General features: G+C 44.3%; 1 protein-coding gene and 1 non-coding gene across 2 annotated transcripts in view; both read right to left on the bottom strand.

The window, feature by feature from the left end:
* The window catches only part of SLC5A7 (solute carrier family 5 member 7), a 34,404-nt gene extending 20,757 nt beyond the window's left edge, over positions 1–13,647 (bottom strand). Inside the window, exons 1-3 of the mRNA XM_038771669.1 lie at positions 13,470–13,647; positions 5,673–5,786; positions 4,502–4,657 (exon numbers count right to left, since the gene is read on the bottom strand). Of these exons, the coding sequence (XP_038627597.1) occupies positions 4,502–4,657; positions 5,673–5,786; positions 13,470–13,647 (448 nt within the window). The remainder of the gene's footprint in view (positions 1–4,501; positions 4,658–5,672; positions 5,787–13,469) is intronic.
* On the bottom strand, positions 12,393–12,465 carry TRNAK-UUU. Its single transcript has one exon. It is a non-coding gene; the product is annotated as a tRNA-Lys (tRNA).
* Positions 13,648–15,892: the final 2,245 nt, after the last annotated feature.

The raw sequence follows: 15,892 nt of genomic DNA on the forward strand, positions 1-15,892 counted from the left end.
ACATGACTATTTTGTATCAAACCAGTGCTTATTACAGTGCTTGGCACATTGAAAGTGCTTAACAAATATTGATATCACCACCATCATCATTAGTTCAGTACATTTCCAGGCCACAATACAGTGGCAAATAATTGGAGAAGAGGAGGAAATAGGCTCAGAGAAGTTAAATAATCTGTACAGGGTCACACAGCACGTGGCTCAGCATCTAAACTCAGGTTTTTTGATTCCCGTATCCATGTCCATCCATCCAGACCATGCTGCTTCTCAGGGATTGAAAACATTCTGGTTCAATCTCACTCACTTTAATGCTCTTGGAACTCAGGGCCTTACCAACATTTCCTGCCTGCTCTGGACCTGTATTAGAAAACTGGATGCAAGGATGATTTGCTTCTTAAAATAATTATTCATTCATTCAGGCAGTCAATCATATTTATTGAGCACTTACTGTGTACAGAACACTGTACTAAGTCCTTGGCAGAGTAAAATACAGCAATAAACAAATAATAAACAATAAAATATTATAGAACTGCCTTGTTGCACACTAGTTGCTTGAATCTGAGAGATAGAGAATAATGTTTTCCCAGTCTCATTTTTGCAGTTTCCAATTTAAGGAATCCATTGTTTAAAGGATTTTGAGGTTGATATAGAGGATGTTTACTACTTGATCCATCAGTAATGTGCCAACGATGCTATCCATTGCCACTGAATTCAATTCTCTTGCTCCCCTGTCCACCCACCAATCTGGTAGCACAGCCCTGATAACCTCTACAGTATACTTACATTTCCCCTGTTCATAAGGTGGAGTGCGCTGCTTGCAGAAATGCAGACATTTAATGCTGTTCACTCTGCCAACCAGCAACATTATTTCTCCGTCCTTATTGACTCTTATACCCATTGCCCACACCAGCTACTTCAGACATTTAACTCCCTCCTCAAACACTTTGTCCCCGCTCTCTGCTCATCTCTTGCCAATAATGACCATGGGGGTCTTTATTGATAAAATTAAAAAAGTATCAGGCATGATCTCCCTAAAATCTCTCCTGCTCCTCTCCCGCTCCTTCCTCTTTCTACCCTTCTTTGACTCTCGCATCTTTTCCAGCACTATCTCAAGAGGAGAACTCCCACTTCTTCTCAAAATCCACCCCCTCCACCTGTGCCTCCAAACTCCTCCCCTCTTCCCTTCATGGCCGCTATTTTCAGTGGCTTTTTCCCCACTGCTTTTAAACAGGCTCATGTCTCCCCTATCCTAAAAAAAGAAAAATAAACCCTCCCTTAATCCCACAGCTCCTTCCAATTATCATTCTATCTCTTGCCTACCATTCCTCTCCAATTTCCTTCAGAGAGTTGTCTACACCTGCTGCCTCCATTTCCTCTCTTCAAATTCTCTCCTTGACTCCCTCCATTCTGGCTTTCACCCCCTTCATTCCAAGGAATCTCACTCCAAAAGAATGGTCTCTTTCTTGACAAATTTAATGATCACTACTCCATCCTATTCCTCCTCAATCTCTCAGCTGCTGTGGGTAAAGTAGACAAAACCCCTCTCCCGGGAAACATTATCCAACCTTGGTTTCACTGACACTGCCCGCATCTGGCTCTCCTCCTATCTCTCTCTCTGTTTCCCAGCCTCTAACTGTGGGAGTCCTTCAAGGTTCAGTTCTGGATCCCCTTCTACTCTCCATCTGCACCCACTCACTGGGAGAAGTCATTTCTCCCCACAGCTTCAATTACCTTTTCCATATTGGTGATTCCCAAATTTACATCTTCACCTCTTACTTTTCTCCCTCTCTGCAGTCTTGCATTTCTTCTTGCCTGCAGGATAGTTCTACCTAGATGTCCCACAGTTATCTCAAACTTAATATGTACAAAACAGGACTCCTCATCTTCCCATTCTCAACCTGTTCTCCTCTTATCTTTCCCATCATTGAAGGAAACTCCACCAATCTCCCTCCCTCACATGCCTGGCCTTATCCTTAACTCCTCTCTCTCATTCACACCACATAGTCAATCTGTCACCAGATCCCATAGGTTCCACCTTCACAACATCTCTAAAATCCACCCTTTCCTCTCCATCCAAACTGCTACTATGCTGATCCAACCACTTATCCTATCCTTCCTTAACAATTGCATTAGCCTCCTCACTGCCCTCCCTTACTCCTGTTTCTCCCCACTTCAGTCCTTACTTCACTCTGATGCCTGGATCATTTTTCTAAAAAAAATTTCAGTTCCCATCTCCCCACTCCTCAAGAACCTCCAGTGGCTGCACATTCACCTCCGCGTCAAACAGAAACTCCTTACCGTCGGCTTTAAAGCACTCAATCACCTTGCCCCTCCTATCTTTCCTCACTGACTTCTACTGCAACCCAGCATGCTCACTTCACTCCTATAATACCAAGCTCCTCACCGTACCTCAATCTCAGCTATCTCCCACAAAGACCCACATTCTGGCCTGGAACTCTCTCTCCTTTTATATGTCACAGACGACCACATTTCCCATCTTCAAAACCTTATGAAAATCACATCTCCTCCAAGAGGCCTTCCCCAACTAAGCCCTCATTTCCCCTACTCCCTCTCCCTTCTGTATCACCCTTAAACCTGGATTTGTAGCTTTTAATCACATTAAATTCACCCTACCCTCAGCACCGCCAGCACTTGGTTTCAAATCCATGCTTTATTTGAACAACTGTCTCTCCCTCTAGACTGCAAACTCCTTGAGGACAGGAAACATGTCTACGAACTCAGATTGTACTCTCCCAAGTTCTTAGTGCAGTGCTCTGCACAAAGTAAGTGCTCAATAAATACGACTGATTGATTGTTAACGTGAGCCCGTTGTTGGGTAGGGACCGTCTCTAAATGTTGCCAACTTGTACTTCCCATTCAATCATCTTTAATGAATGAATATTGTTAGAGGAGGCTAAAGTAAGCCTCTAAATGAACACCTGCCACATTCCAGGAGACACGGCCCACCTGCCGGCCCTAATAGTATTGACTGAGGTGATGCCCCAGTAGATGAAATCCCCAGAAAGCCGGTGGGGCACCAACTTGCTCTACAGCAGCACCTACACCAAGACCAACATTCCCTCTAATCATATTTTTATACACAGCTTCATCTTTTTGTTTTTATGCACTGCTTCATCTTTCCTTGGGGTCCAGAGGAACGGGGATGTGGGCTGGGTTTGGGGAGATAGTCTCAAGGCATTGCTGGAGCACTTGGTATAGGGATAGTTTCACTGTAAGCAGAGAAACGAGTGTCCTAGAATATAGGGAAGCACCGTAGTCTAGTGGAAAGAGCGTCAAGGGACTTGGGTTCTAAACCCAGTTCTGCCACTTGTTTGCTGTGTGACTTTGGGCAAGTCACTTCACTTCTATTTGCCTGACTTTCCTTATCTGTAAAATGGGTTTAAAGCTTGCTGTAGACAAGGAACTTGTCTAACAACTCTGTTATATTGTACTTTTCCAAGTGCTTAGTGCAGTGTACATATCTGTAATTATTTTTAATTTATATTAATGTATATCTCTCTTTCTAGACTGTAAGCTCGTTGTGGGCAGGGAATGTGACTGTTACATTGTTATATTGTATTCATTCAATTGTATTTATTGAGCACTTACTTTGTACAGAGCACTGTACTAAGTGCTTGGGAGAGTACAATACAACAATAAACAGACACATTACCTGACCATAATGAGCTTACAGTCTAGAGGACAAGCTTACTCCCACTTTGCATATAGTAAGCGCTCAATAAAGATGATTGACTGACTGACTGCTCTGAACACAGTAAGTGCTCAATAAATGTGATTGATTTATTGATTAATTGATACCCTAGAGAAGCAGCATGTCTCAGTGGAAAGAGCCCGGGCTTGGGAGTCAGAGGTTATGGGTTCTAATCTCAGCTCCACTACTTGTCAGCTGTGTGACTTTGGGCAAGTCACTTAACTTCTCTGTGCCTCAGTTACCTCATCTGCAAAATGGGGATGAAGACTGTGAGCCCCACTGGGACAACCTGATCACCTTGTATTCCCCCAGCACTTGGAACTGTGCTTTGCACTTAATAAGCGCTTAACAAATATCATCATTATTATACCCTTCCCTCTTAGACTGTGGGCCCTGTGTGTGAGTGGAACTGTAGCTAACCTGACTATCTTGAGTCTACCCCAGAGCTTAGTATGGTGCTTGGCCCATAGTAAAATTTAAAAAATACTGCACGTTTATTCCAGGAGGAGGCAACTGCACATCCACACTCCCATGCAGCATAGAGGAAATGGCCCCTGCTGTCCTCCTCTGTCTCTCTCCCTCTCTATACCACTTTTTCAGCCACAACTCTTGGCCTTCTACTCAGCAGCCCTCTTCCCCCTGCTCAGAGGAGAGCAGCAGGAAATAGGTGATGAAGAATCAGAGCGTGGTGGGGCAGTGGAAGAGGAAAGGGATTATAGGTAGTCATGGGGGTTCCCAGTCAAACTTACCACAACAATCAGTAATGAAATGAGACAGGGTGCTGTTCCTTACCTAAGGCAGAGAAAATGGCTGCAGCCCAAAACATCTCTCCCATTAGGGCAGGTATGAAAAGGAGTCCCCCCATGCGTTTTCCATAGAGCTGCTGGAATGGGTCCAACATAGTCACATACCCTTTGCTCCTCATGGGTTTGGCAAAAAACAGGCCACCTGGAAACACATAATGAAAGTGAAGGCTTTTCTTCTGCATCCTTTTGCAACAGAGAAACTTTTCCCTGCTCGGGACACAGTTGTGATTCCTAGCTCTCTAAGTAGGCAGAGAAAATGGAATAGAAAGGTAAACAGAAGCAGAGAGAAAAATCTAGACAGAGAGAGCACGGGACAGGGTGGGGGGAGAGAAGATAGGCTTATGGGCATGTAGGCATGCATACATGCTTACACATAGTCATGTTGGCAGATTCTGGTGTATGAGCTACAAAAAGCAGGAGTTTGAAAGAAAATGAATAACAAAAATGAAAAAGAAAAATCAAAAGGAAGGAAAATGCGTTAGTACTCAAGAAATGATCTTGCCTAAAATATGATGATCACAAAGTCACCACATTCAAAATTCAACAGCACCAATTGAGTGTCTTAATATCACCAGGGCTCAATTAAATATTGTATGTGAGACAATTTTTTTTTAGCTTTTGACTGGGGAAAGTCTGGATTTTCACCCGAGGACCTTCTTACATTATAGTTTTTCTCAGCATGAGTGTGCTGATGCATTGCCTCAAAAGAAATTCCACAGTCATCCTGACTACTAAGAAGCAGCGTATCCTTTTATCTATTATGTAATTTTACTCCTGCAGTTCTTGAGACAGTTTGTATTTTAGGAGAGAAAAATCTTATAGAGTTTAGGGTGATTCCCTTCTGGGCAATATCAGGATTAAAATGATAATAGGGATGGTCTGTAGTTCAGTTAGCAGAGCTCAGTGAGAGCCTGCAGTGTGCAGAGTTTTGTACTAAGTACAGGATCTAAACGATCTTTGACTGAAGTTCAGCAAAACCTGAAAATCTTTAGAAGGCATATTCCAATTGCCACCCTCTCAGAGGAATTCTGAGAGGCTTGTTCTTCTCCAAGGATTGAATTAGAGGCTGCGTTAAAATTCAGTTGAACATGATGTGTTGTGATGCATCTCATCGGTGATAAAGTGGGGGACTAACTGGGGGTTAGGTTCAGACTTACCTAAAACCAGGCTGAGAGAGTACCCAATGGGCGCTTGAGCCCAGGCTAGTCCATAGCCTGGTACATACACAGCCTCCGCTGTCCCGTTGATGTAACCTCCTCCTACCCAAGTGGCTGAAAGAGACAGGGTGTGGAGAGGGGAAGTAGGTAGACAGAGAAAAGCAAGTTATAATACCATTCTGGGACGCCTCTCACTAGATCAGATATCACAATTTTTCATGTCCAGGATCACTACACCTGGAATATGGAAGTCAGAGAATTATATATAATGAAGGTTTACCTACAATGGCTGATTCCCCAGAACCCGGATCTACCTGACAGTCTTCAGGCCCTTTAGGTTTTATGAACTGGTGGTTTGCTGGAGATTAAACTGGATTTTAGCCAGGTAAGAGTAGTGCCTGGATAGGGCAAAAATCATTTTAGATGTATTAATGTTGTGATTAAAACAGATGGGTCAGCATTCCAACTTGCAGGTTTGTCATTCAACTTTAGAATTTTTCTAAACTGGAAATTAGCTCCTAGTGAAAAGCCAATAACTTATTACTTCTTTGTGTTTAAAAAAATATTGGTCAGACCACCTTAATGTTTTTGAGAAAGTAGGTAGTTTCCAGTCTCCTCTTCTTCTTCCTCCTCATCAATCAGTTATTGCCCTATCTCCCTCCTACTATTCCTCTCCACATTCCACAAATGAGTTGTTTACACCCATTGACTCCACTTCCACTCCTCCAATTCTGGTCTTGATGCCCTGCAATCTGGCTTCCAACCTTGAGAAGCAGCCTGGCCTAGTGCATAGAGTACGAGCTTGGGGGTCAGAAGGACCGGTGTTCTAATCCCAGCTCTGCCACTTGTCTTCGGTGTGATCTGGGACCAGTCATTTCACTTCCCTGTGCCTCAGTTCCCTCATCTTATTAAATGGGGATTAAGACTGTGAACCCCATGTGGGACAGGGACTGGGTCCAGCCTGATTACCTTGTATCTACCCCAGAGTTTCGAACAGTGCTTGGCACATAGTAAGTGCTTAACAAATGCCATAAAAAAGTCTTCACTCCATGCCCTCTCTAAATCACCAGTGACCCCTTCTTCTTGCCAAATCCAATGGCCTCTACTCCATCCTAATCCTCCTCAAACTCTCAGCTGTTTTCAACATTGTGAAACATCCTCTTCGCCTGGAAAAATGATCTAAATGTGGCCTCCCTGACAATGTCTTCTCCTGGCATGCCTCAGACTCTTTCACCAGCTCCTAATCTGCCTCTCAATCCCTGTCTGTGGGAGTCCCTCAAGGCTCAGTTCTGGTTTCCCTTCTATTCTCCATGTACACCCACTCCCTTGGAGAATTCATTTGCTCTCATCGCTTCAACTACCAGTTCTCTAGGGATTATTCTTAAATCTATGTTTCCACCCCTGACCTCTCTCTGTCTGACATTTCCTCCTGCCTTCAAGGCATCTCTACTTGGATGTCCTGATGACACCTCAAACTTAACATGTCCAAAATAGAACTCATCTTCTCACCCAAACCCTGTCCTTCTCTTGTGTTTCCCATCACTGTAGGCAACCCCACCGACCTCCCTGTCTCATATCCCAATAACCTTGGTTTTACCCTTGATTTCATCGTTCTCATTCAATCACCATAGTCAGCCTGTCACCAAATCCTGTCGGTACTACCTTCTCTAAAATCCACCCTTTCCTCTCCATCCAAAATGCTACCATGCTTCTCCAAGCCCATATCAATTAGCTGTGTGACTTTAGGCAAGGCACTTAACTTCTCTGTGCCTTAGTTACCTCATCTGTAAAATGGGGATTAAGACTGTGAGCCCCCTGTGGGACAACCTGATCACCTTGTAACCTCCCCAACACTTAGAACAGTGTTTTGCACATAGTAAGCACTTAATAAATGCCATCATTATTATTATTATATCTGACCTGCAACAGCCTCCTTGTTGTGTTCCCTGCCTTCTGTCTCTCCCCTCTCCAGTCTCTACTTCACTATGTAGCCTGGATCATTTTTCCAAACAACGACAACAACAACCAAAAAAACATTAAAGCCACTTCTCTGTCCTACTCAAAATCCTTCAATGGTTGCCCATCCAATTCAACATTAAACAGCAGTTCCTTACCATTGTCTTTAAGGCATTCAATCAGCTTGCTCCCTCCGACTTTACGTCACTGATCTCCTACTACAACCCCGCCCAAACACTTCGCTGCCCTAACACAAACCTACTTGCCAGTCTCATCTTTCTCACTGCCGACACCTTCCCTCTGACCTGGAACTCCCTCCCTCTTTTATATCCATCAGATCCCAACTCACCCTACCTCCAAAACCTTCTTAAAATCACATCTCCTCCAAGAAGCCTTCCCTGACTAAGCCCTCATCTCCTCTCTCCACCCTCTCTCCTTTATCACCTATGCACTTGAACCCATACCCCTTAAGTACTTGATATTTACCCCACCCCTAAGCCTCAAGCACACATGTCCATATTCATATATTCACTCATTTTCTCTATCTGTAATTCAGGTTAATGTCTGTCTCCCCATTCCAGACCATAAGCTCCTGACTAGCAGGAATCACATCTACCAAGTCTTCTGAATTGTACTTTCCCAAGTAAGAAGAAGGAGCATGGTCTAAGTAGATAGAGCATGGTCCTAGGAGTCAGTAGGATCTGGGTGCTAATCTTAGCTCGGCCAGTTGTCTGCTGTGTGACCTTAGGCAAGTCACTTCACTTTTCTGTACCTCAGTTCCCTCATCTGCAGAATGGGGATTAAGACTATAAGCCCCATGTGGGACAGGGACTGTGTCCAACCTGATTATTTTGTATCTACTCCAGAACTTAGTAGAATCCCTGGCACATAGCAAGAACTTTAGAAATGCTATTATTATTATTATTATTATTATTATTATTATTATTACTTAATGTGATGCTCTGAACATAGTAAATGGCCCCAGTGCTTAAAAAAGTGTCTGGCACATAGTACACACTTAAGAAATGCCATTATTGTTATTATTATTGCTTAGTACAGTGCTCTGCACACAGTAAATGTTAAATAAACCTCACTGTTTGATTCACTGAGTAGCAATATCAGCAGCAGTGGTCCATTTATTGTGTTTCTACTATTGCCAGAATGATGTACTGGTTGCTTGGGAACATACATAAGGTGTAAAATATATATTCTGAAAAGAAAAACAGATTTGATATTGAATTTTTTGAGGCAGAATGTCTCTCAGGGTTCTTTATGAAATGTATTTCTCCCTACCTTCCCTTACCTCAAAATTGCAGGAGGATCTTTACAAGGTCATAGAGAAGAAACTCTACTGCCTTTCCAAGCTAGAGGCATCTAAACGTAACTCAATTTAAAATCGCATCTCCTCCAAGAAGCCTTCCCTGACTAAGCCCTCATCTCCCCTCTTCACCCTCTCTTCTTTGTCACCCATGCACTTGGACCTGTACCCTTTAAGCACTTGATATTCACCTCATCCCTAAGCCTTAAGCACACCTGCACATTTCCATATATTCACTCATTTTTTCCATCTGCAATTTATTTTAGTGTCTGTCTCCCCACCTTCCTTTACTTTGAACTCGCAGGAGGATTTTACAAGGTCATAGAGAAGAAACTCCATTGCCTTTCCAAGTTAGAGGCATCTAAATATAACTCTCTGTCCACAGGACAAATAAAGTGATGAAGGAGGGCACAATGTCACCCTTCAATTAGCCACCTGTTTCTTGGGGTTGCCCTCAGCCTGCTATCTCCCCTCTCTCATACTCCGCTTGCCGAAGATACTCCTAGTCCTACTCACCCTAACCTTTTGTTCCTCTCTGCTTCTCTCGCAGCTGCCGTTGCTCAAACCTGGTGAGGCCCACTGATCCTCTCCTCCTTTACAAGAATGGTTTCTTTAGGTACCAAGCCTGTAGCCTTTCCTTCTGATGGGGAGGCCAGCAATTCAAACAGCTATCGCTGGTCCAGCGAGATTTTGTTAGAAAAGTAAGAAGTACAGTGATTTTTGGAGCCCCAAACCTCTTTGGGATCATTTTGCATCAGAAAAATTATCTATATTTTTCTAGGATAAATTGCCAGTTGGTGTAAAAAGATTTTTAGTATAATGGTCCCAATTGTCATAGATTTATTAAGGTTTTGGGAGTAATTTTATTACTTAAAACCATTAGATAAAGCAATTTTAACCAGCTGTAAAAACCCACTCTGACTAGTATGTTTTGCCTGAGGAAGAATTTCTTATATTTCTTTAAAAAACATTTAAAAATTGTTTAATAACAGTGGATATCAGTCACGGACAGATTGCGACAATACACCTAATGGAGTTTCCGCTTTAAGATGATTTGCTCATCATTCATTCATTCAATCGTATTTATTGGGCGCTTACTGTGTGCAGAGCACTGTACTAAGCACTTGGGAAGTACAAGTTGGCAACATATAGAGATGGTCCCTACCCAACAACAGGCTCGCAGTCTAGAAGAGGGAGACAGACAAAACAAAACATGTAGACAGGTGTCAAAATCGTCAGAACAAATAGAATTAAAGCTAAATGCACATCATTAACAAAATAAATAGAATAGTAAATATGTACAAGTAAAATAGAGTAATAAATCTGTACAAATATACACAGGTGCTGCGGGGAGGGGAAGGAGGTAGGGCGGGGGGGATGGGGAGGAGGAGAGGAAAAAGGGGGCTCAGTCTGGGAAGGCCTCCTGGAGGAGGTGAGCTCTCAGTAGGGCTTTGAAGGGAGGAAGAGAGCTAACTTGGCAGAGGTACAGAGGAAGGGCATTCCAGGCCAGGGGGAGGACAGGGGCCGGGGGTCGATGGTGGGACAGGTGAGAACGAGGCACGGTGAGGAGGTTAGCGGCAGAGGAGTGGAGGGTGTGGGCTGGGCTGGAGAAGGAGAGAAGGGAGGTGACGTAGAAAGGGGCGAGGTGATGGACAGCCTTGAAGCCGAGAGTCAGGAGTTTTTGTTTGATTCGTAGGTTGATAGGCAGCCACTGGAGATTTTTGAGGAGGGGAGTAACATGGCCAGAGTGTTATGCCCAAAGCAACAAGATCTTGTATTTTGAGAACAGAAGTGAAAAATTTAATAGGCATACAGAGAAACATCCTTATTCTAAACAAGATTAGGAGAAACTCACTCAATATTTCCAAACCCTCCCTCTCAATTACTTTCAATGCTTCTCAAAACCAGTTAAAAATTTGTTCGGTATAACAATTGTCAATTTGCCCTATTGGTAGTAAGTTAAGGAAAATAAAATAGTGTTTCACCATTTTCTCTGAGAATTTACTCAATTGCTGCTTGCAAACTGTTTACACTATGGCAAGCTTTTTCATATTCTAGTAGAATGTTTACTTCACAAGGTCATGGTTCTTTTTAAAGAAAAAAAAATTATTTTGAAGAATCTTAAATTTAAATGATCCAGCCCCAAAAGACTAAGGACATGGATGAGCATTCTTGGTCTCATATCTTGCAATATTATCAGTCTTTGCGTTTTTCCATTTGTCTAATTCCAGTCCCATTTTTTACTGAAACAAAGGAAGGAAACGACCAAGCAGCCCATCTTTTCCAGCACGATAAATGACTGAAGGAAAGGGAAGACTGTCGGAGGGGATTCCACTGGGAAACCCTTGGTTTTTTTCCTTCTCCAGCAGCAACTCAGTTCCCAGTTTGACATATTAATTAATACATTGTGATTCTCATCCTCCAACAACGGTCCAGTGTTTCATGGGTGAAGATTTAGTTTAAAAGTTGGTTTTGATATCATTTCAATGGACAAAATTTGCTCCCATAATATCTACTTGCACAAAAAAAAACCTTTAAAATCAACTACCAACAAACGTTGGTATTCTTATTTTAGACAGTTGAAATGCATTTAATTTAGTTTGGAAACTATGTGTGATGGCGAAGCAGACAGGTTAGATTATTTATCTTAGAAACCATTTTCTGGCTCTAAAGAACCTATTTAATGGTTTGAATAGCTTAATTTTCCTTAATCTTTACCCAGCTCTCGCCCAAGTGTGGCACTGTCCAAGGCATTCCTTTCCATTCATTTGTTCTATTTATAAACTCTTTTAATGTAAATCATTTTTGCCCAAGTATAACATTTAAGATTTAAACCACTTAAAATAATTGAATATATGTTCCCGGGCTATTAATCTAGGATAAATACACATGAAAGGGGGGCTCTTCCTCTCCTACCCCATCTCCCCCAAATGCCAATGAATGCAGATGCAGAAGACAAGGCATAAGTTTTATGGTTATCAATCTATCAATCAATCTTTTTTTGGAGAAGCATTCTGCCAATAGTATATATGGAACACTGCTGCTGATACAGCTAATTAATGAATTAGGCAGTGGCATTTACTGAGCACTTACCGTGTGTAGAACACTGTGCTAATTGCTGGGTAGCATACTGCACAACAGAGTTGGTAATAATAATAATGATAATTGTGGTATTTGTTAAGCACTTACTCTGTGCCAAGCACTGTTCTAAGCACTGGGGTAGATACAAGGTAAGCCGTTTGTCCCACGTGGGGCTCACAGGTTTAATCCCCATTTAGCAGACGAGAAAACTGAGGCCCAGAGAAGTTAAGTGACTTGCCCAAAGTCACACAGCAGACAAGTGGCGGAGCTGGGATTAGATCTCATGACCTCTGACTCCCAAGCCCGGGCTTTTTCCACTAAGCCACGCTGCTTTTCAAAAAATAAAAAAATGAAAAAGTAGGATTCACCCAAACAGGGACTTGATCCCTGGACCCTCAGATTAAAAATCTGATGCTCTACCAACTGACCTATCCAGACACGTTTCCTGCCTTCAGGGAGTCTAAAAATCTAGGGCAAAGAACACTTTATGCCCCTGGTGGTTCATGAACCCCAAGCTTGATGTGGTCAGGGTCAGAGAAGGTGTCTGTTTATTGTTATATCGTATGCTTCCAAGTGCTTAGCAAAGTGCTCTGCAAATAGTAAGCCCTCAATGAATACGATTGAATGAATAAATGAATAATAATAATAATGATGGCATTTATTAAGCGCTTACTATGTGCAAAGCACTGTTCTAAGCACTAGAGGGATTACAAGGAGATCAGGTTGTCCCACAGGGGGCTCACAGTCTTAATCCCCATTTTACAGATGAAGGAACTGAGGCACAGAGAAGTTAAGTGACCTGCCCAAAGTCACACAGCTGGCAATTGGCGGAGCTGGGATTTGAACCCATGACCTCTGACTCCAAAGCCCGTGCTCTTTCCGCTGAGCCACCGCTCAATATAACTGAATGGTTACATTGTACTCTCCCAAGCACCTAGTACAGTGTTCTGTATCCAGGAAGTGCTCAATAAATATGATTGAAGGACCGACCATCACTGACTAATCAGCATGGCTCAATGGAAAGAGCATGGGCTTGGGAGCCAGATGTCATGGGTTCTAATCCCGGCTCCGCCACTTGTCAGCTGTGTGACTTTGGGCAAGTCACTCAACTTTTCTGGGCCTCAGTTACCTCACCTGTAAAATAGGGATTAAGACTGTGAGCCCCATGTGGGACAACCTGATCACCCTGTATCCACCCCCAGCGCTTAGAACAGTGCTTCACACATAGTAAGCGCTTAACAAATGCCATTATTATCATTATTATTATTATTAATAATCTGTAAACTCATCGTGGGCAAGGATCAGGTTTTCCTACTCTACTGTATAGTGCCCTCCCAAGCACTTAGTATAGTGTCCCCGGCCCACAGTAAGCGCTCAGTCAGTACCACTGATTGAGGTCCAGGACAGCTCCTTAAAGGGAAGGAAAACCTCTCCGTGCTTACCTGTCATGGTAAATCCACCGACTAGCAATCCAATATCTCTCCCTCCTACGATGATGGCTTCGCTACGCTCCTCCTTGCTGCCGCTGTTCTTGGTCTTCCAGGCGGCCCAGATGCCCACCATGAGGATCATCAGGTAGAAGACGATGATGGCGATCAGTCCCTCCACGTGGAAAGCCATGTTCACGCCGGGCTCGCCCTTGCCTTCCCGCCTGGGCTACTCTAAGGACCAGGCGATGCTATGAGAAGAGGCGTTGCTTGGGGGAGAGAGAGCCCGGGTTTGGGAGGCAGAGGACGTGGGTTCTAATCCCGCCTCCACCACTTGTCTGCTGTGTGACTGCTTAACTTCTCTGTGCCTCAGCTACGTCAACTGGAAAAGGGGGATGAAGACTCTGAGCCCCACTTGGGACAACCTGATAACCTTGTATCTACCCCAGCACTTAGAACAGTGCCTATTAAGTGCTCAGCTTGGCACATAGTAAACGCTTAACAAATACCATCATTATTTATTATTAAGTGCTCAGCGCTTAGAACAGTGTTTTTTTGGATGGCATTTACTAAGCGATTAGTATGTGCAAAGCACTGTTCTAAGCGCTGGAGAGGTTACAAGGTCATCAGGTTGTCCCACAGGGGGCTCAAAGTCTTCATCCCCATTTTACAGATGAGGTAACTGAGGCACAGAGAAGGTAAGTGACTTGCCTAAATTAACACAGCTGACAGTTGGAAGAGCCGGGATTTGAACCCATGACCTCTGACTCCAAAGCCGGGCTCTTTCCACTGAGTCAAGCTAGTAAGCGCTTAACAAATGCCATCGTTATTTATTAAGTGCTTAGCGCTTAGAACAGTGCTTGGTGCATAGTTAGCGCTTAACCAATGCCATCATTATTTATTATTAAGTGCTCAGGGCTTAGAACAGTGCTTGGCACATAGTAAACCCTTAACAAATACCATTATTATTATTATTATTATATGCCACCGGGAGAAGAGGGAAAATCATTTCTAGATGCAAGGAGGGTTGCAGAGAACTTAAAGTTAGACCCTCCCTTCCCCCCCAAACACCCCTAAGGGGTTCGGTTCGGTTAAAGAAACGGACAAACCAAGGAGCACTCCGACTAAAACCGCGCTCACACTCGACAATGCTTTTCCAAGTTATAATAATAATAATAATAATAATATTTGTTAAGCGCTTATTATGTGCCAGGCACTGTACTAGGCACTGGGGTAGATACAAGCAAATCAAGGCGGACACAGTCCCCGTCCCACGTGGGGCTCACAGGCTCTACCCTCATTTTACAGATAATAATGATGATGGTATTTGTTAAGCGCTTACCATGTGCCAAGCACTGTTCTAAGCGCTGGGGTAGATACAAGGCAATGAGGTTGTCCCAAGTGGGGCACACAGTCTCTACCCCCATTTTACAAATAATTATAATGATAATGATGGTATTTATTAAGCGCTTAATAGGTGCCAAGCCCGGTTCTTAAGCGCTGGGAGGCTGGCGGGGCTGATACAAGGTAATGAGGTTGTCCCACGTGGGGCTCACAGCCTCAACCCCCATTTTACAGATAATAAAAATGATAATGATGATATTTGTTAAGGCTTACTATGTGCCAAGCCCTGTTCTAAGCGCTGGGGGGGGCGGGGGGATACAAGGTGATCAGGTTACCCCAGGTGGGGCTCACAGTCTTCATCCCCGTTTTATTTATTCATCCGATCGGATTTATTGAGCACTTACTGTGTGCAGAGCACTGGATGAGGGAACTAAGGCCCAGAGAAGTGAAGCGACTTGCCCAAAATCCCACAGCTGACAAGTAGTGGAGCGGGATTAGAACCCACGACCTCTGACTCCCAAGCCCGGGCCACTAAGCCATGCCACTTCTCGAGGTCACTGAGGCCCAGAGAGGCGAAGCGACTTGCCCAGGGTCACACAGCAGACAGGTGGCAGAGCCGGGATCCCGTCAGGCTCCGTCTCAAGCCTCCCAGGGACCCAGGTCCAGGGGTCCTCCCCCCGCCTCAGCCCCCCCTGCGGTCAGCATCCCTCAGCAGAGACTGTCCGGGGCAGCAAGAGGGAGTCAGGAGGGAGCTACCTGGAAACCTGGAAAGGGACCCCTCCCCTACCTGGAAAGGGACCCCCTCCCCTTAAGTCCTAGCCCCCGGCCCAGCTTGGTCCGGGGAGATTGGTCCTCAGGGATGCTGGGGTTGCCAAGGCACCGGCTGGCTGGACCAGAAGATGGAGGGAGGAGGGATGGAGGGAGGAGGAAGAGGAGGAACAAGGAGAATTGGGGGGTGGTCGGGGTAGCCCCCCGTCCTACGGCTCGGCTGCCTTTGTTCTCCTTGCTGGCCGCCGGGGGCTGGGCTGGACCGGGGGTTTCTCTGCCCTGGGACAGCCGGTCCGGAAAGTTTGTGCGACGGGCTCCATCCCAGG

This window comes from Tachyglossus aculeatus, chromosome 2, assembly GCF_015852505.1.
Source record: "Tachyglossus aculeatus isolate mTacAcu1 chromosome 2, mTacAcu1.pri, whole genome shotgun sequence".
Classification (NCBI taxonomy): Eukaryota; Metazoa; Chordata; class Mammalia; order Monotremata; family Tachyglossidae; genus Tachyglossus; species Tachyglossus aculeatus.